Source organism: Oncorhynchus kisutch, linkage group LG2 (assembly GCF_002021735.2).
Source record: "Oncorhynchus kisutch isolate 150728-3 linkage group LG2, Okis_V2, whole genome shotgun sequence".
Classification (NCBI taxonomy): domain Eukaryota; kingdom Metazoa; phylum Chordata; class Actinopteri; order Salmoniformes; family Salmonidae; genus Oncorhynchus; species Oncorhynchus kisutch.
Genome location: NC_034175.2, coordinates 72,442,340 through 72,464,414, shown reverse-complemented (window position 1 = coordinate 72,464,414; position 22,075 = coordinate 72,442,340). Strand labels below are relative to the sequence as shown.

Below are 22,075 nucleotides of genomic sequence, written 5' to 3'. Positions count from 1 at the left end.
CATATCGGATTGTTTATCCGGTGATGTTCCATTGAACCGGGACCAAATCAACTGGCCACAGCAACTAAAGCTGGGAGTGGGAAGATGAACGATCTGCGAAGGTAGTTTTTGGATTACTTGTTAAATAATCATTATTCATCATGAAGGTGGGCTTTGCACTCGTTCTCCTCTGGTCTCTCCCAATAACCAATGGTAAGTACAGCAACTAGCTAATTTAGCTGTAGTTAGAGATCCCTGTAATGGATGTTTTTTTTTGTTTTTTTTACATATATTTGTAAATCTTTATTTAACTAGGCAAATCGGTTAATGACAGCCTACCCCGACCAAACCCTCCCCTAACCAGGACAACGCTGGGCCAATTGCGCACTGCCCTATGGGACTCCAGATCACCAGCTGGTTGTGATACAGCCCGGGATTGAACCAGGGTCTGTAGTGATGCCTTTAAATCAAATCTTAATGGTCACATACACATGATTAGCAGATGTTATTGTGAGTGTAGCAAAATGCTCGTGCTTCTAGTTCCGACAGTGCAGCAATATCTAACCTAACAATTCCACAACAACTACCTAATACACACAAATCTAAGTAAAGGGATGGAGTAAGAATATATTTATATGGATGAGCAATGCCCGAGCAGCATAGGTAAGATGCAATAGATTGTATAAAATACAGTATATCCATATGAGACGAGTAATGCAAATTATTGTAAACATTATTAAAGTGACTAGTGATCAATTTATTAAAGTGGCCAATGATTTAAAGTCTATGTAGGCAGCAGCCTGTCTGTTAGTGATTGCTGTTTAACAGTCTGATGGCTTTGAGATAGAAGCTGGTTTTCAGGCTCTCGGCGGTGTGGTAATCCTAACCCTAGCACTGAGATGCAGTGCTTTAGCCCGCTGCACCACTCGATAGCTACGTTAGGACGAAATTTGGGATTAGCTATATAGATGTTGGCCCCGATGTTATATGGATACAATTGTTACGTTTTCGCGTCCAATTCACTCTGGAGTGCCAGGGTGCTCTGGACGTTCGCAAATGCAAAGTATTGTCCGTTCATAAATTCAGAGTGCACACTTGACTGGACTGCAGAGCCCTGACCTCAACTCTATTGAACACCTTTGGGAGGCGTAGGGTTGATCGGAGCGTTCCGACATCAACCGCAGTCAAGTACCCAAGCTAGAAGAGCTGATTGTGTTGTGTTGTGTTCATGTTATCTAGAGGGATGGTGCCTGTGCTGCTGGCAATAATTGTATTGTAGAGTGTTTGTAAACAGTTATTCTGCACTCCGGCGCTCAGACGAGCGCTCTGGATTCGGAATAGATGGCCAGAGTTGAGTCACGAACGCACAGCTCGTCCTTGACTCCCGGTTCCATTACACAGGGTTAGGATTGGATTGCCACTCAGCCATATTTCCATGTTACAGTGCTTGTTAACGGAAAACAGTTACCTGTGCTAATTAGCTAGCCATCAGCGTCTCCGAACAGACAGACGCCGAAAATGTGTTTTCACTGAAAAATACTGTCGGCTGCAACTGTGTTAATCTTTAAAACGGTGTACAGTAAGTATATTTTGCGTTTGTTAAATTATTTTGATGTGATATGACAGTAAAGGGATTTGTTGCTAGAACCATACCGGAATTGTGAATCGATTCACGTTTAGACGGAGTATTTGGCTGTTTTGTTTTCGAGACAATTTGCGCTTTAAACAAAACCTGAGTAGGTAGAACGAGCAAGGAGGTGGGCAGAGCCTAACCGTTGAGAACAAGTTCTCATTTACAACTGCGACCTGGCCAAGATAAAGCATAGCAGTGTGAACGGACAGCAACACAGAGTTACACACGGAGTAAACAATAAACAAGTCAATAACACAGTATAATTTGTATTTATTTTTTTATTTAAAAAAAAGTCTATATACATTGTGTGCAAAAGGCATGAGGAGGTAGGTGAATAATTACAATTTAGCAGATTAACACTGGAGTGATAAATGATCAGATGGTCATGTACAGGTAGAGATATTGGTGTGCAAAATAGCAGAAAAGTAAATAAATAAAAACATTATGGGGATGAGGTAGGTAAATTGGGTGGGCTATTTACCGATAGACTATGTACAGCTGCAGCGATCGGTTAGCTGCTCCGATAGCAGATTTTTAAAGTTGGTGAGGGAGATAAAAGTCTCCAACTACAACGACATTCTAGACAATTCTGTGCTTCAAACTTTGTGACAGCAATTTGGGGAAGCCATTTCTTGTTCTTGTATGATAATGCCCCCATGCACAAAGTGAGGTCCATTTAGAAATGGTTTGTTGAGATCGGTGTGGAAGAACTTGACTGGCCTGCACAGAGCCCTGACCTCAACCCTATGGAACACCTTTGGTATGAATTGGAATGCCGACTACGAGCCAGGCCTAATCGCCCAACAATCAGTCCCCAACCTCACAAATGCTCTCCTGGCTGAATGGAAGCAAGTCCCTGCAGCAATGTTCCAACATCTAGTGGAAATCCTTCCCAGAAGAGTGGAGGGTGTTATTGCAGCAAACGGAGGACCAACTCCATATTAATGGCCATGATTTTGAAATGAGATGTTTGATGAGCAGGTGTCCTCATACTTTTGGCCATGCGGTGTGTATTTTAAAATGTCTTTCATGAGGGAGGATAATGGAAGAAACAAGTACAATTATACCTTTCAGTTAGTGTTTTTACTGATATCAATTTTGTTTATGAATTAAGTGATTAAAACAACTCCATTACCAAATTGTTAATCGAATTTATGAAAAATTCGGTAGTGGAATTTCTGCAATTGGCTACATTTGGAATTTATAGTAGTCACACCATCGTTGGGTTCACAAGTTTGGACAGCACAGTAGAGTACAGTGAAGTAGAGTACAGTACACAGTAGATCACACGACCTGAGTACACTGTACTCTACTGAGCTGTACTGTGGTGTACTTATATGTCTATGCTTGGTTCAGATTTGGTCCGGAACAACCAGATTTCGTCTTGTTTTGATGCAGAGCTCGTTTAGAATAATGTTCAAGTATGCGAAGGAGGATATTGCATATTTATACCTTTTGTGTACTTACTTGGGTCTACGCTGTCGTTGACATATTTTATAAGGAGCACATGCGTGTTGAAGTTGAGAAAAAATGTAGGCGGGGCACACAAAGACATTTAGGAACAGAATGCAAAATATTTGCGCTAATATTGCTAGAATACTTAATTGTTCCAGGTGCATTGGTGCTCCTAAATCAAATAAAAATGTTATCCTGGTCACACAGCATAATATTTAGTCGCATATGTGAGTAAAGTGTTCTCACTGTAGAGCCCTGCATGTGCTACATCACCATGAAGAGAATAACATTCATAATTAAATCAAATCAAATCAAATTTTATTTGTCACATACACATGGTTAGCAGATGTTAATGCGAGTGTAGCGAAATGCTTGTGCTTCTAGTTCCGACAATGCAGTAATAACCAACAAGTAATCTAACTAAGAATTCCAAAACTACTGTCTTATACACACAAGTGTAAGGGGATAAAGAATATGTACATAAGGATATATGAATGAGTGATGGTACAGAGCAGCATAGGCAAGATACAGTAGATGGTATCGAGTACAGTATATACGTATGAGATGAGTATGTAAACAAAGTGGCATAGTTAAAGTGGCTAGTGATACATGTATTACATAAGGATGCAGTCGATGATATAGAGTACAGTATATACATATGCATATGAGATGAATAATGTAGGGTAAGTAACATTATATAAGGTAGCATTGTTTAAAGTGGCTAGTGATATATTTACATAATTTCCCATCAATTCCCATTATTAAAGTGGCTGGAGTTGAGTCATTGTCAGTGTGTTGGCAGCAGCCACTCAATGTTAGTGGTGGCTGTTTAACAGTCTGATGGCCTTGAGATAGAAGCTGTTTTTCAGTCTCTCGGTCCCAGCTTTGATGCACCTGTATTATTAATTATTTATGCATTTCTGTGTAGTACAGACCCAAGATTAAATTCCGTTACCGCAACTCTGTTACTGGGTGTAAATCCACTTTATTTACTGTAGTTCAATAACCAAAATATTTTCAGAGTCAATGTGTCATGTCATAGCTAACGCCCCTTTGTTTCTGCAGATATAGTTGAATTCGGAGCAAATATTTAAGACTATTTGGAGATTTTACTGAAATTCTCTCGTCAGACTTTGCATCTGCGCAGTTCTTCCACAACAATTTAGGCAACAGGGGTCTCGATCCAGGATGGGATTTAATGTCTCTACAGTGACCAATAAACTTAATCTTGACATCTAGCCACTTAGTTAGCAAATCAAATGCATAGCTGGAGCCCCTGAGCTGGATATAATTTGACACATATTCAAATCAAATCAAATCAAATTTATTTATATAGCCCTTCGTACATCAGCTGATATCTCAAAGTGCTGTACAGAAACCCAGCCTAAAACCCCAAACAGCAAGCAATGCAGGTGTAGAAGCACGGTGGCTAGGAAAAACTCCCTAGAAAGGCCAATACCTAGGAAGAAACCTAGAGAGGAACCAGGCTATGTGGGGTGGCCAGTCCTCTTCTGGCTGTGCCGGGTGGAGATTATAACAGAACATGGCCAAGATGTTCAAATGTTCATAAATGACCAGCATGGTCGAATAATAATAAGGCAGAACAGTTGAAACTGGAGCAGCAGCACAGTCAGGTGGAAATTGAAACTGGAGTCATCATGTCAGGTAGGCCTGGGGCATGGTCCTAGGGCTCAGGTCAGTTGAAACTGGAACAGCAGCATGGCCAGGTGGACTGGGGACAGCAAGGAGTCATCATGTCAGGTAGTCCTGGGGCATGGTCCTAGGGCTCAGGTCCTCCGAGAGAGAGAGAAAGAAAGAGAGAAGGAGAGAATTAGAGAACGCACACTTAGATTCACACAGGACACCGAATAGGACAGGAGAAGTATTCCAGATATAACAAACTGACCCCAGCCCCCCGACACATAAACTACTGCAGCATAAATACTGGAGGCTGAGACAGGAGGGGTCAGGAGACACTGTGGCCCCATCCGAGGACACCCCCGGACAGGGCCAAACAGGAAGGATATAACCCCACCCACTTTGCCAAAGCACAGCCCCCACACCACTAGAGGGATATCTTCAACCACCAACTTACCATCCTGAGACAAGGCTGAGTATAGCCCACAAAGATCTCCGCCACGGCACAACCCAAGGGGTGGGCGCCAACCCAGACAGGATGACCACAACAGTGAATCAACCCACTCAGGTGACGCACCCCCTCCAGGGACGGCATGAGAGAGCCCCAGCAAGCCAGTGACTCAGCCCCTGTAATAGGGTTAGAGGCAGAGAATCCCAGTGGAAAGAGGGGAACCGGCCAGGCAGAGACAGCAAGGGCGGTTCGTTGCTCCAGACCCACTGAAGAGATGAGTCTTCAGTAAAGACTTAAAGGTTGAGACCGAGTTTGCGTCTCTGACATGGGTAGGCAGACCGTTCCATAAAAATGGAGCTCTATAGGAGAAAACCCTGCCTCCAGCTGTTTGCTTAGAAATTCTAGGGACAATTAGGAGGCCTTCGTCTTGTGATCGTAGCGTACGTGTAGGTATGTACGGCAGGACCAAATCAGAGAGATAGGTAGGAGCAAGCCCATGTAATGCTTTGTAGGTTAGCAGTAAAACCTTGAAATCAGCCCTTGCTTTGACAGGAAGCCAGTGTAGAGAGGCTAGCACTGGAGTAATATGATCACATTTTTTGGTTCTAGTCAGGATTCTAGCAGCCGTATTTAGCACTTACTGAAGTTTATTTAGTGCTTTATCCGGGTAGCCGGAAAATAGAGCATTGCAGTAGTCTAACCTAGAAGTGACAAAAGCATGGATAAATTTTTCTGCATCATTTTTGGACAGAAAGTTTCTGATTTTTGCAATGTTACGTAGATGGAAAAAAGCTGTCCTCGAAATGGTCTTGATATGTTCTTCAAAAGAGAGAGCAGGGTCCAGAGTAACGCCGAGGTCCTTCACAGTTTTATTTGAGACGACTGTACAACCATTAAGATTAATTGTCAGATTCAACAGAAGATCTTTGTTTCTTGGGACCTAGAACAAGCATCTCTGTTTTGTCCGAGTTTAATAGTAGAAAGTTTGCAGCCATCCACTTCCTTATGTCTGAAACACATGCTTCTAGCGAGGGCAATTTTGGGGCTTCACCATGTTTCATTGAAATGTACAGCTGTGTGTCATCCGCATAGCAGTGAAAGTTTACATTATGTTTTCGAATAACATCCCCAAGAGGTAAAATATATAGTGAAAACAATAGTGGTCCTAAAACGGAACCTTGAGGAACACCGAAATTTACAGTTGATTTGTCAGAGGACAAACCATTCACAGAGACAAACTGATATCTTTCCGACAGATAAGATCTAAACCAACCAGACATCCAACCAGAACCAGACAAATAGCAGGCCAAACTATCCCTCTCAGCACTGCCTGGACTGCGCAAAAATGTAAATGCTTTCCGTTTGAGTTATATTAGGTTTTATTTTCATCGTTTTTCGATTTCTTATAGTTATACTTGGTTTAGCAGGCATCCTGGCTGTGTAGGCGGCACCCCCCACGTGCGCACTAAAAACGCCTAAGAACTGTTGCAATTTACCTAGACAGGTGTGTGCCTTTTCAAATCTTGTCCAGTCTATTGAATTTACCACAGGTGGACTCCAAGTTGAAACATCTTAAGGATGATCAGTGGAAGCAGGATGCATCTGAGCTCAATTGTTGAGTCTCGTAGGCAAAGGGGTCTGAATACTTATGTTTTAGAAATAAAATCGTAAATAAAATGTGGAAAAAATTCAAGGGTTCTGAAAACTCTCCGAATGCACTGTATCTATTGCTATTAGAGGTTGACCGATTAATCGGAATGATACGTTTAAAAAATAAAACATAGCAGGGGTGTGGGTTGCACATGAAGCATCCAGGTCAAACAACATAATGATCATTCCTTGCGCACAGTCAAAAAGTGACACGTTTACTAACTTTGGTTAGCTATGTGACAAAATGCAAGTGTTTTTGAACCCGGCTACTGTTATAAGACAATATTAACCAAGCAAGATGACTAAACCGACCGGAGGGGATATTTAGACCATTGTCTTTCGTGTGTAATAATCCTGCTGTTTTTATTTTAACGCAGTCATCTGAGTTTTCATTTGAAGCATGTTGCTATACGTGGCTTGTTTTGGATCATTTGCAAAGACATTGGCAACTTTATTGTAGTCAAATTTTGTTCTCGGGTTATCGCAGTCACAGAGCAACCAGATAAAACCATGTGATTTAATGTTTAGCGCAAATCTTCTAATGGATGAAGTGACGCGGGAGGCCAAAAAAGCATCTCAAGATGCACTTAGCTGTTCTGCAAGGGGTCTGAGGCAGCCGTTAGATCACGAGTGTTTTCAAGTGCAACTTTAAGAACGATGTTTTTTGTGTAAACTGCTCTGAGATTTAACAATGCTCCAAACGATGAATTTAATATCCTCTCGGGAAATCGGGCCCAGTTCTCAAACTCTGTTCCCAAATGTTTTTGTAAATGTGGGAATGAAAATGTTTTTTTTGCAGAGTTGGACAGCTATGTACAGTTTCTCATTTGTTTCTCATATGGACAGCATGACTAAGAATATTTGTAGTTAAAGAATTTAGCGAACCTATCCGATGTAAGGTGTTTCTCATTTGTTACGGTGTTCGTATTTTATTTTTTATTATTTTACCTTTATTTAACCAGGCAAGTCAGTTAAGAACAAATTCTTATTTTCAATGACGGCCTATGAACAGTGGGTTACCTGCCTGTTCAGAGGCAGAACGACAGATTTGTACCTTGTACCTTGAACCTGCAACCTTCCGGTTACTAGTCCAACGCCCTAACCACTAGGCTACCCTGCCGTATCAGGAGATGTATACACAACTTTAAGCTACATAGTAATTTGACAGAGGTAATGAACTGTCTATTGTTCAGTATAGCAATTGATGAAACAGGACCATGTTGGAAAAAGAAGTTTATGTCAATATTACACAGGTAAACTAACTGTTACAGAAACCAGGAATACAGACCGGCTGTATGTTATGGTACCTACTGACCAAAGAAGATGTTTTTAAAATCTATTCATTTTTTTTTCAATGAATATATTGTTAAAATAAAGGTTAATAAAGAAATGCAGACAGGGACAACATTGCTACAAGACAAAACGTCTCACTCAATCATGCCTAATAGTGTTGTAAGTATAAAAGCAATGCTTGCTTTCATAAAATCAAAAAAAAAGCTTGGAAAGGTAGTGGAATTGGGTAGGATGAATGCAATACATTACCTTCTATGCATCACAAAACACATTGTGGGAGCACCTCTAAGACTATGAATTTGGCTGTTTTCTTTTATTAAGGTTTGAATCCTAAGCAACTTTCCTACATATCGTTTGAAGTACAATAAACCAACATAGCTACTTTAGTAGATCAACGTAGATCAACGTTGTGTGCTGGAAATCCTTTGTAGAGCATGGGTGGAGTACGCTTTGCGGTGCTCAGGGAATTCTCTTTTTCGGCTTCAGACCCATTGCTTACTTTTAACTTAATGTTTTTTTTGTTGTTTTTAATACATCAGAGTGGGTTCTCTCTGTTTATGAACACCACCAACTCAGTGAATGGGAAAATGGATTCAAAGGGAAATCCCTCTGCTGGTGACTTGTTGAATGTTGTTGAACCTTTTATTTAACTAGGCAGTTAGGAACAAATTCTTATTTTCAATGACGGCCTAGGAACAGTGAGTTAACTTCCTGTTCAGGGGCAGAACGACAGATTTGTACCTTGTCAGCTCGGGGATTTGAACTTGCAACCTTTCGGTTACTACTCTAACCACTAGGCTACCCTGCTGCCCGAATCCTAAAGGTGGGCTGTGATTGGTTAATGACCTACAGTGCATTTAGAAGGTATTCAGACCCCTTGACTTTACCACATTCTGTTACGTTACAGCCTTATTCTAAAATTGATTAATTAAACATTTTCCTCATCAATCTACACACAATATGAAGCAGAAGGTAGCCTAGTGGTTAGAGCGTTGGGCTAGTAACCCGAAAAGTTGCTAGATTGAATCCCCGAGCTGACAAGGTAAAAATTTGTCGTTCTGCCCCTGAACAAGGCAGTTAACCCACTGTTCCTAGGCCATCATTGTAAATAAGAATTTGTTCTTAACTGACTTGCCTAGTTAAATAAAGGTAAAAATTGTGTTTGCTTATTGGTTCTTCAGAGATTTTAAATATGGGATCAATTCCTCTTTTTTTGTATATTTCATATTGTCCACAGGACATGTGAATTGGTGGTTGGCTGTGAAGTAGTGATGAAATGCAAAGCCTAAAGTATGCAAATGTTGAGGCTATTTTAACTTAAAGTTTGCTGCCGAATCAGTTGATAATATCCAACTCCAATATCCCATCATATAACATGTAAACAACACGGTACCAAACAGTGAAGAACTATTCAGTGACCCGGTCTGCCTGTCTTACTCTCTGTGTTCCAGTGCTTGCAGAGCTGCCTCAACCTCAGAACCTGACTCTGCTCACCCTGAACACACAGTATGTACTGACATGGGACTGGGACCAGACGACCACAGGCAACTCTGTTGCCTTCACTGTAGAGTACATTGCGTAAGTCACCAGATGCACTCACACCACCCCCGCAGACCCCTCCTACATGTCACATACTGTAGTTCACCTCCCCTTCCTACATGTCACACACTGTAGTTCACCTCCCCCTCCTACATGTCACATGATACTGTATTTCACCTCCTTCATGTCACATGATACTGTATTTCACCTCCTACATGTCACGTACTGTACTGTGTTTCACCTCCTACACCCAAACAGTGACTCGTCTGCTTTATTTTACCACCATGAGAGTCATGATCTGATATTAGGCCAAGACTGCCTCTCATCACTGACCCTCTCGCTCGCTCCCCAACAGGAAGTACAAGATGAAGATGAAGATGAAGAAGAAGAACTGGAGCCGTGTGTGTGAAAGGACCACACACACCCGCTGTGACCTCACAGGTTCTAATCTGCGCTACCTGGGCGTGTACGTGCTCCGAGTCCGAGCCAGCGCAGACGGAGTCAACTCACACTGGGTCAACAAAGACTTCTGCCCTGATAAAAATGGTGAGAGGTATGGGAGAAGGCAGACAGACTTGGGCACAGATGAAAAAAATTAACAAAATGAGAGAAGAAAATAAACACAGTTGCAGACAGTCACATTTAAACACCAACACACACACACAGCCACACACACACAGCCACACACACACAGCCACACACACACAGCCACACACACACAGCCACACACACACAGCCACACACACACAGACACAGACACACACAGCCACACGCGTGTGTTGATTGAGCTTTCAGAAGTTGTAAAGGCACTCAAATCTATTAGTATTAAGAAAGCCGGCTGGCCCGGATGAATTGAACCCTAATTTTTCAAATAATGGGTGCAGAGATTATTGCTGCCCCTCTCACTCATATATATTAAATATTTCATTGGGGATTAATACCATTCATAAAGTCTGGAAAGCAGCCTACGTCACGCCTTTACGTTAAGGGTGGAGATCTGTCACAATTGGATAACTATCGTCCCATGTCTAAACTGTCTGCACATCCAAACATTTAGGGAAAAAACTGAGTTGAGTTTTTTTTCAGGTTCTCAATTCCAGTTGGGTTTTAGAGCCCAGTATGCTGCCCTACCAAGCAAAAAGGCAGTAACTGCTCATAGTGTGGATCTGTGGAAAATTACTTTTATTTACCTTGGTTTCACAGTAACTTTATACAGTAACTGTTAACATGACCCCAATTTTCACCACATCTCAATACAATAGAGACAGGATACTTGTCCACATGATTAAGCATGTATTTACTGTAGCAAAAATGACTAACTCATTTTTGACCAAATGAGCAGTTACTGCCAGTTTTGCTTGGTAGGGCAGTATAGTACAATTACTGCAATAATGTTGTTGGTGATTTTCTAGATGCTCACTTTCTATCGACTTGTCAAAGGCCTTTGACACTATTGACCATGCCCTGCTGTTGAATAGACTAAATAAATGTTTAAGTGTTGATGCATTTTATTGGTTCCAAAACGACCTTTCTGACAGAACAGTGTGTAGCACAGCAGGGTATGGAATCTGAGTTTCGAAGGCTTACGATAGGCGTCCCCCAGGGCTCCACTCTAAGTCCGATCTTTTTTACACTATATAAATTACGCAGGGAAGACTGACTCTGCAAATCTCCAACTGTATGCTGATGACACAATGACTTATTCTTGCACATCTAATATTGAGATCGCTTTTCTGGACTTATAGTTGGCTTTTGATGTTATTCAGAGACATTTTTTAAAATTGAAGCTTGTGCATTTTTTCATATATTTAGCAGATGGAGTCACTTTCAGGTTTTAACTATGAAAGGCTAGCAAATTGATAGGGTCACCTCCTATAAGTATCTTGGGAATTAGTTGGATGAAAAGCTGAATTTTAAACAGCACATTGATAACATTGACGAAGAAACTGTAGTTGCAATTGGGTTTCTATTTTAGGAACAAATCTTGCTTTTCAATGTCTGTCAAATTATCTTGTTCAAAGCACTTTGTTATCGGGCCTCGATTATGGTGATATTGTCTATATGCAGGCCTCCACAAGTACCTTAAACTGGACATAGTATATCATGGTGCTTTAAGATTCGAAATAAATGCTACATCAATTACCCATGGTGCAATGTACCTCTCCACCAGGAGGCTAAAGCACTGGTACACTTTTGTATACAAAGCATTGATGGGACAACTCCCTTTTGTATCTTTGTTCGTCGCTGACCAGATCAGTCACTCAATACAGTCTTCCTTCACAGTCGCTGCTGTCCTTGTCTGTTCCTAAGGCTAGGACCGAGGTGGGGGAGGCTAGGACCGGGGTGGGGGAGGCAATATGTTTTTCCCCATAATGCCTTCATCCTGGAATATGCTTTGAAAGATATTAACGTTATGGGAGTTAGTGTCTTTGCCTGTTTTTAAGACACGGATCGACGACACTCTTTGTGATAGCTGCATTTGTTTCTAATCTTCAAATATATACACTGCTCAAAAAAAAGAAAGGGAACACTAAAATAACACATCCTAGAATCTGAATGAATGAAATATTAAATACTTTTTTCTTTACATAGTTGAATGTGCTGACAACAATCACACAAATGATGAATGGAAATCAAATTTATCAACCCATGGAGGTCTGGATTTGGAGTCACACTCAAAATTCAAGTGGAACACCATACTTCAGACTGATCCAACTTTGATGTAATGTCCTTAAAACAAGTCAAAATGAGGCTCAGTAGTGTGTGGCCCCCACCTGCATGTATGACCTCCCTACAACGCCTGGGCATGCTCCTGATGAGGTGGTGGATGGTCTCCTGAGGGATCTCCTCCCAGACCTGGACTAAAGCATCCGCCAACTCCTGGACAGTCTGTGGTGCAACGTGGCGTTGGTGGATGGAGCGAGACATGATGTCCCAGATGGGCTCAATTGGATTCAGGTCTGGGGAACGGGCGGGTCAGTCCATAGCATCAATGCCTTCCTCTTGCAGGAACTGCTGACACACTCCAGCCACATGAGGTCTAGCATTGTCTTTCATTAGGAGGAACCCAGGGCCAACCGCACCAGCATACGGTCTCACAAGGGGTCTGAGGATCTCATCTCGGTACCTAATGGCAGTCAGGCTACCTCTGGCGAGCACATGGAGGACTGTGCGGCCCCCCAAAGAAATGCCACCCCACACCATGACTGACCCACTGCCAAACCGGTCATGCTGGAGGATGTTGCAGGCAGCAGAACGGTCTCCACAGCGTCTCCAGACTGTCACGTCTGTCACGTGCTCAGTGTGAACCTGCTTTCATCCGTGAAGAGCACAGGGCGCCAGTGGTGAATTTGCCAATCTTGGTATTCTCTGGCAAATGCCAAACGTCCTGCACAGTGTTGAGCTGTAAGCACAACCCCCACCTGTGCACGTCGGGCCCTCATACCACCCTCATGGAGTCTGTTTCTTACCATTTGAGCAGACACATGCACATTTGTGGCCTGCTGGAGGTCATTTTGCAGGGCTCTGGCAGTGCTCCTCCTTGCACAAATGCGGAGGTAGCGGTCCTGCTGCTGGGTTGTTGGCCTCCTCCACGTCTCCTGATGTACTGGCCTGTGTCCTGGTAGCGCCTCCATGCTCTGGACACTACACTGACAGACACAGAAAACCTTCTTGCCACAGCTCGCATTGATGTGCCATCCTGGATGAGCTGCACTACCTGAGCCACTTGTGTGGGTTGTAGACTCCGTCTCATGCTACCACTAGAGTGAAAGCACCGCCAGCATTCAAAAGTGATGAAAACATCAGCCAGGAAGCATATGAACTGAGAAGTGGTCTGTGGTTACCACCTGCAGATTGCACTTTCTAATTGCCTATAATTTCCACCTGTTATCTATTCCATTTGCACAACAGCATGTGAAATTTATTGTCAATCAGTGTTGCTTCCTAAGTGGACAGTTTGATTTCAGAGAAGTGTGATTGACTTGGAGTTACATTGTGTTGTTTGAGTGTTCCCTTTCTTTTTTTGAGAAGTGTATATAACTTGTGACACTTTAGCTGTGTTCTAATTATTTAACTAGGTAAGTCAGTTAAGAACAAAATCTTATTTTTAATGACAGCCTAGGAACAGTGGGTTAACTGCCTGTTCAGGGGTAGAACGACAGATTTGTACCTTGTCAGCTCGGGGGTTTGCACTTGCAACCTTCCGGTTACTAGTCCAACGCTCTAACCACTAGGCTACGCGGCCGCCCCTCATACTCAATACTCATACTAACCATACTATTTTTGATGTACATGCTTATTTGGCATAGTATGGATTTTTATTTAACCAGAGAAGTCAGTTAAGAACAAATTCTTATTTATAATGTCACCCTACCAAAAGGCCTCCTGCAGGGACGGGGGTCTGGGATGAAAAATTAATACAATATAAATATAGGACAAAACACACATCACTACATAAAGAGAGACCTAAGACAACACCGTAGCAAGGCAGCAACACATGACAACACGGCATGGTGGCAACTTAACTTGGTAGCAACACAAAACATGGTACAAACATTATTGGGCACAGACAACAGCACAAGGGCAAGAAGGTAGAGACAACAATAAATCACACAAAGCAGCCACAACTGTCAGTAAGAGTGTCCATGATTGAGTCTTTTTGAATGAAGAGATTGAGAACTGTCCTGTGTGAGTGTTTGTTGCTGCAGCTAATGACTGGAAAGAGCTGCAAACTGAAAAGAGGATCGACTCAGGGATGCGTGTGCTTTGGACCTTTTATCAGAATGTGACTGGCAGAACAAGTGTTGTATGTGGAGGATGAATGCTGCAGTAGATATCTCCGATAGGTGGGAGTTAGGCTTAAGAGGGTTTTATAAATCAGCATCAACCAGTAGGTTTTGTGACGTGTATACAGAGATGGCCAGTTTACAGAGGAGTGTATCCTATAAGGAGCATTGGTGGAAAATATGATGGCTGAATGGTAAAGAACATCTAGCTGCTCGAGAGCACCCTTACCTGCCGATCTATAAATTCTGTCTCCGTAATCTAGCGCGGGTAGGATTGTCATCTGAATCAGGGTTAGTTTGGCAGCTGGGGTGAAAGATTACGATAAATCTAGACTTGGTTTCCTCTAACTTTAGCCTGCAGCTTTGATATGTGCAAAGCACAGTGCACCATCTAGCCATACTCCGAAGTACTTGTTTGAAGTGACTACCTCAAGCGTTAAACCTTCAGAGGTCATAATCACACCGGTGGGAAGAGGGGCATTCTTCTTACCAAACATTACCTTTTGTTCTGAACACCTCCAAAACAAGGTTAAGGTCAGAGAAAGACTGTTGTAGAGCATTTAACACAAAATCCGGGGAGGGGCTATCTGAGTAGAAGACTATCATCTGCATATAAATGGATTAGAGAGCTTCCTTCTGCCTGAGCTATGTTGTTAAAGGACATTTTTGAAGAGCGTGGGGTCTAGGATCGAGCCTTGGGGTACTCCCTTGGTGACCGGCAGTGGCTGAGACAGCAGATGTTCTGACTTTATACACTGCACTATTTAAGAGAGTCAGTAAACGAGGCCGAAGACCCCTTAGACACCAATTCTCCTTAGCCGGCCCACAAGAATGGAATGGTCTACCATATCAAAAGCTTTGGCCAAGTCAATAAAAATAGCAGAACAACATTGCTTAGAATCAAGGGCAATGGTGACGTCATTGAGGACCTTTTTAAGGTTGCAGTGACCCATCCATAACCTGAGCGGAAACCAGATTGCATAACCGAGAGAACACTATTGACATCAAGAAAGCCAGTTTTTCCATCACTTTTGATTAAACAGGGCAAAATAAAAAATTGGCCTATAGCAGTTAGGATCAGCTTGATCTCCCCCTTTTTAAATAAAGGATTAACTGTGGCTCCCATCAAAGCAATGGGAACATCCCCAGAAAGGAGAAACGGGCTTGGCAATGATAGGTGTAAGAACCTTTTTTTTTTTTTTTTAAGAAATGGTCTAATCCATTTAGAACCTCGGACTTAGTGACTGCCTGCAGGGAGAGACTTTGTAGCGGGGCAGGGGAAAAAGAGGGAGAAGCATCGGGGATAGTCGCATTAGAGGGGTGGGAGATGAGGAAATGCTGGACGGGCAGAGCGGCATAGCTGAGTCAAATAGGAACCCTGACTTAATGAAATGGTGATTTTTAAAAAGCTCAGCCATGTTCTTGTCAGTAACAACCACATCAACATTAAGGGACATAGGCGGCTGTGAGGAGGCAGGTTTATTCTCCAGGTCTTTAACCGTTTTCCAGAATTTCTTGGTGTTAGACCCACAGAGAGAGAACTGCTCCTTAAAGTAACTAACATTGGCCTTCTGGATAGCCTGAGTGCACTTATTTCTCATTTGCCTGAACGATAGCCAGTCAGCCTGAGTGTGTGTGCTGAGCCTTTCGCTAAATGCAATTCTTGAGGTGGAGTAACTCTGCAAGATCGCGGTCGAAACAGGGGCTGAACGTTTTTTTTTAGTTGTAATTCTCATTTTCTTTATGGGGGCGTGTTTGTTAACAATACCATTGAAAATATCAAAAAAGAAGGTCCAAGCGCCTTCGACAGAGGGGATCAAGCTGTCTCTATACCATTTTACAGATATAGTTAGTATGACAATTCCCAGATGTGGTCCTAAATTTGCTGAAGTATACACGCAGAGGACACTATTTCTGTACTTTAGGGCCCATAATGCAATTCCTCAAAAAAGGGGGTGTGGCTTCACAACATTTTCAGATTTTATGTATTTGGTGGAAAATATGCAGCCGAGGTCTGACGAGAGAGAGGATACAAATTCATTGCTTTAACTAATTATGACAAATGTTGAGTAATGTCATAAAGTAATTACTTTTCAAATAAGTTACACATTTTGTTAGCTACGCTATCCTTACGAACCACATAGCATATTACAGTAGTATGTACCGGTATGTTAGCTAGCTACCTAATGTTAGTTGGCTACTAATACATTGGACTTGCCAGTATATCAACTATATGCTATTTAATTTAGTTGTGTAGTCTTAGTGTGTTCTCAGTGGACATTGTTAATTCGCTCTGGCGATCTTAAAAAAAATATTATAATAATAATTTAAAAAGCATGATTAAATTGTTGCCAGCAGCACAGTTGGTTACCAACGCTCTGGATAACATGAAACCAGCCTAACCAGCTCTGCTAGGGCGAGTAAAATGGTCAGAGTGAAGTGTTCTCTCATTTGTGTCTGGATGTAGCTAGCAAGCTAGCCAACATTAGCCAGTTACAACGGCAGCCAAGCACCCAAGCTGAGGTCAGATCACTTGGATCAACCCTAGCCCTCCACCAGAGCGTCCAGTGTGCGCTCTGGGCGCTTATGAACCAATAATCTGACAACACTCTGAATTTAGGAACGCCCAGAGCGTGCTCTGCCACTCCCAGACTGAATTTAAGAACACGGCCAAAGTTGTATGATGTCCTAGCTAATCATTTGTTTTTCTAACAATCTAGCAAGCGGTTGCAAAGCAACAGCATCAACTTCCGGGATAGACGGGTGAAGCACTAGTACGCTCAACTGAAAGAATACCGTTTAGTTTACAGTATAATAAAATTAACAAATAGTATGTAGTGTATATACAGTATGTTACTGTGGGTATTTGAACACAGCTTTTGTATTTTTCTGTTATATTTTCTTATTTCTTATTCTTATATTTTTACACGCTGCTATTTCCCTGTTTTGCCTTCTTGTCAGATCGCCCCTCACAAAATAGGCTTTTAACCTCAATGGATCTTACCTGGTTAAATAAACTGAAAATATAACTCACACACAGCGACACGCCAACTAGCACAGAGACCGTTAATCTGTCCTTCACCAAGAATCATTCCCAGGACTCTGGAGTTGCCTGTATGGCAACTATTGATTATTAGTGAGTTTATTTAAGTCTGATCTGTTCTTCCCCCTGTCTAGCTTTGTTGGGCCCACCATCCAGGGTGGAGATGGCTCCTGTGGGGAACCTGCTGGATGTGACCATCTCTGACCCCCTGACCAGCACCCAGCACTCCATGAAGGAACACGTCCTTTTCCTGTACTACCGCATCCTGTACTGGAGCCGCTCTGATGACCCTCAGGTACTGGCACAACCTTCTGCCTTGTTTTGTGGCCTCTAAAGACTCCTGGGCCTCCCCTCAGTAACCCTGGGGCTGCTGTCACCTGGGCCTCCCCTCAGTAACCCTGGGACTGCTGTCACCTGGGCCTCCCCTCAGTAACCCTGGGACTGCTGTCACCTGGGCCTCCCCTCAGTAACCCTGGGACTGCTATAAAATACCAGAAGCTACAACATGGTGTAACACTAAACAATAAACTTAAAGATAGGAACACAAGTGTGTTCTAATTAGGCTTTCAATGCAGGTAACTGGTTGGTGCTCTGTATTCTAGAAGGTTTTGAATCGTTCTATATTCAGATGAAATGCAAAGTTGTCGTTCCATGTTCTCTGGAACTCTTCCAGTTGAAACAACATCAATAACCCTTCTGCTGTGTCCCTGTGTTACACCAGAGCAGATGGGTATGATTTATATATCATCTGTATGTCCCAAACCGTTCCTGGAGTACCCCCAACCGTTCCACTTGTTGAGACGTATTCAGGACTAGCACATCTGATTCAACTTGTGAAGGGCTTGATGATGAGTTCACCACTAGAATCCCATGTGCTCCTACTGGAACGTCTGGAGGGGGGGGGGGTGTAGTGCAAGAGAGGGCAGCGTATCCCAACCCTGTCTGATTTTATAACGTGTTCTTATTGAATGTTCAGGGTCTGAAGCCTAAAGTGTTGGACTCTAGCAACAACCTGGTGACGCTGCCTGAGCTGGAGGCCTGGACGTGGTACTGTGTCATGATCCAGTCTCGCTACGACTACTACAACAAGACTAGCAGCTACACAGAACCCCAGTGCATGCAGACGGAGGGTAGGAATGAACACTTCACACTAAAGACTTGGAGATTTGTTTCCAAATTGCTTGACAAATTACCTACCTGTATAATGTGTGTGTGTAGAGATGCCAGAGAGTGTGTTTTACAGGAGTAATAGCATAATAAGGCCACTAAAGTGTGACTGTCCTCGTCCTCAGGTGACACCCCGTACTGGCAGATCTTCCTGTACTTCCTGGTCTCCATGATGGTGTGTTTCCTGCTCGTGTTGCTTTCCTCCTACGCCTTCTTCAGGTTCTACAGAGTCCTCAAAAACACCTTTTACCCCTCTATCCAGCTGCCTGCACACATCCAGGAGGTAGGCCTCAAACGCTTACTCAACAGTAAACAGCATAACAGTAGTATCCAGGTGTACCGTCCATCCTGGTGGGTGTGTCTGGATGTTTAAGGGTGGTTGGGAATAAGTAATGACAATTTTATATTTCTCTCTTCCCCTCCCCCCAGTACCTCTGTGACTCCTCCCCCGGCTCTGACATGCCCCGCCTCCTCACTGCTGATTCAGAGGCGGAGCTGTGCTGTGATAAGCTGACCATCTGTCCTGAGGTGGTGCTACTGGAGATACACGTCCCTCCTCCCCTCACAGCGCCCCCCTCAGAGCTGGAGCAGGACAGCGACAGGCACATCTGCCAGGACAGCGGAGACTCTGGGATCTGCTCCACAGAGGGAGGCTCCACCCAGCAGGGTTGTAGTTGTGGGGAGCCAATCAGGACAGACCAGGAAGTGGATTCCTGGCAGACACTGGCGCAGGCCAAGATGGAGGAGATGGGGAGAGACGTCATATCATGAAAGTCCAATATTTTTGGAAACTTGTCTGTTGACATGTTTAACATTTTGGGACTATCAAATACCTAAATATTCTTTTAATGGATTATTTCATTTATGCAGCAGGATGGCATGTGATTCTGGTCTTTTAGTATACCAGTACACTGTCAGCTGCCTGGGTTGGCCTGGGAATCCCATGTTGCTGTGTGTTTTTTAAGGGTGTAGAAACATGCATAAAAAGTGTCAGATTTGGTATGGAGGCCCATTGACTTTAAGATGTCTAAAAGACCGCAGTCCACCTTTCTTTTCAATGACTTGGGTATAGAAGCTGTTCAGGGTCGTGTTGGTTCCAGACGTGGTGCACTGTGGTTGGTTGCTTGAGTCTTTCACAACGTTTGGTATAGTCTTGACACCGCCTGGTATAGTGGTCCTGGATAGCAGGGAGCTCTGCCCGGGTGACGGACTGGGCCGTAATCCGTGGTGGTTTGCCCTGCCACATCTGAGTGCCTGTTTTTTTTTTATTGTTACTTTTAGAAACATTGAATTAGTTTTGTCCTTTTATGATTCTTATAGAATCTGACATCAGGAAGTGTCATGTTTTCTATGCTTTATCATACCTAGCTGACATCTGACGTAGCATTCTAGTTACCTACTGTAGGTTTAAAAAGTAGTCCTGGTGAGTCTTGTGCACAAACAATTGTCGCATTTTACAGTAACACACCTACTCATTCAAGTTTATTTTATTTTCACTGTTTTCTACATTGTTGAATAATAGTAAAGACATCAACTATGAAATAACACATATGGAATCATGTAGTAACCAAAAAAGTGTTAAATTCAAATCAAAATATATTTTGGATTCTTCAAAGTAGCCACCCATTGCCTTGATGCCAGGTCATCTGATGCAGCATTCCATCACTCTCCTTCATCAAATAGTGCTTACACAGCCTGGAGGTGTGTTTTTGGGGTCATTGTCCTGTTGAAAAACAAATGATAGTCCCACTAAGCGCAACCCAGATGGGATGGCGTTTCGCTGCAGAATGCTGTGGTAGCCATGCTGGTGAAGTGTGCCTTGAATTCTAGGACATATATTATATTATTAGTGTCCTTTTAGTAGTGGTTTCTTAGCAGCAATATGACCATGAAGGCCTGATTCATGCAGTCTCCTCTGAAAAGTTGATGTTGAGATGTCTGTTACTTGAACTCTGAAGCATTTATTTGGGCTGCAATCTGAGGTGCAATTAACTCGAATTTATCCTCTGGGTCTTCCTTTCCTGTGACGGTCCTCATGAGAGCCAGTTTCATCATAGCGCTTGATGGTTTTTGCGACTGCACTTGAAATGTTCTGCATTGACTGACATTCATGTCTTAAAGTAATGGACTGTCATTTCTCTTTGCTTATTTGAGATGTTCTTGCCATAATACGGACCTGGTGTTGTACCAAATATGCTGTACACTATTGCTTCCAAATGGAATTATAATTCCTATTAAAGAATTATCTCTCATCTCATACCCCTTTGCCCCAGGCCTTTTATTGCATACTGACACTACCTTTTTTGTCCGAGATCCATGATGTGAGCTTGACCTCTGTTACATTTGTGAAGGAAACATATTATTCACCAGTGAGTAACAACCACGTGTGGCTGTGAGAGTATGTGCTGCTACATGTACACAGTCACTAACGTTTGGCACTGTACTGATTTCCTGTGTAGCCTGTTTCTTTATCAGTAATAACACTGGGGGGGGGGGGGGAAGCTGTGAACGTGCTGCAGCAGGGTGAGAATTACAACAACACAATGCAGTGTTGTTTTTTTTGAGAGCGCTTCTTGTCAACGTGACAGAAGGATCAGCCTGGCCTCAGACAAGACATAACATAGTAACGTTAAATCTGTGACACTCAAATGAGTATGATGTGTTATGGTTGATATGGTTACTTAAGTCAAAAACTAAAGTAGGGAGGTTGGTTGGATGTATAATGTGAATGTCTAGCAACCCAAAGGTTGCATGTTTGAATCACATAATAGATAACATTTTAGCTAATTAGCACCTTTGCAACTACTTAGCACGTTAGCTTACCATAACTCTTAACCTTAACCTGATTCCCCCAGCCCCTAGCCTAGCTAACGTTAGCCAAAATACATTTCAATACGTAGCATATCATACGAATTGCATTTTGTAACATATATGAAATGGACATCCACAAATGAATACATACCATACGAAACGTAACATATGATACCCATTTGATTGTTACAGCTTTACGTTTACTATGTTCCTTCTACCCCTGAGTCCAGGTTGGAAGGACCTGTGGAAATAGAGGGGAGAGAGGCTGTCAAGATCAGGGATGGAGATGTTTTATGTGAGTCTGGAAGGAGAGTTTAGTCTAACCAGACACCTAGGTATTTGTAGTTGTTGAGGAAGAGTCTTGGTACTTCCGAGCGTCTTCCATTTAAGAATGATGGAGGCCACTGTGTTCTTGGGAACTTTCAATGCTGCATACAATTTTTTGGTACCATTCCCCAGATCTGTGCCTCGATACAATCCTGTCTCAGAGCTCTACGGACAATTCCTTCCACCACATGGCTTGGTTTTTGCTCTGACATGCACTGTCAACTGTGGGAGTTTATATAGACAGGTGTGTGCCTTTCCAAATCATGTCCAATAAAAAAAATGAATAATCAGATCCTCAGAGA

At 42.7% G+C, this 22,075-nt stretch overlaps 1 protein-coding gene across 2 annotated transcripts; it reads left to right on the top strand.

Moving 5' to 3' along the window:
* Positions 1-20,892, top strand: LOC109903377 (interferon alpha/beta receptor 1a-like). 2 transcript variants are annotated; one of them, XM_031801283.1, is made up of 7 exons: positions 1-101; positions 9,551-9,677; positions 9,994-10,184; positions 17,603-17,763; positions 18,445-18,598; positions 18,761-18,918; positions 19,065-20,892. In XM_031801283.1, exons 3-7 carry the CDS (start codon positions 10,004-10,006, stop codon positions 19,404-19,406), a joined length of 996 nt encoding a protein of 331 aa, XP_031657143.1. In that variant the 5' UTR covers positions 1-101; positions 9,551-9,677; positions 9,994-10,003; the 3' UTR covers positions 19,407-20,892. The 2 variants fall into 2 exon arrangements, with proteins under 2 accessions (XP_031657143.1, XP_031657137.1); XM_031801277.1 differs by having other exon boundaries at positions 1-192.
* The last annotated feature ends 1,183 nt before the right edge of the window (positions 20,893-22,075 follow it).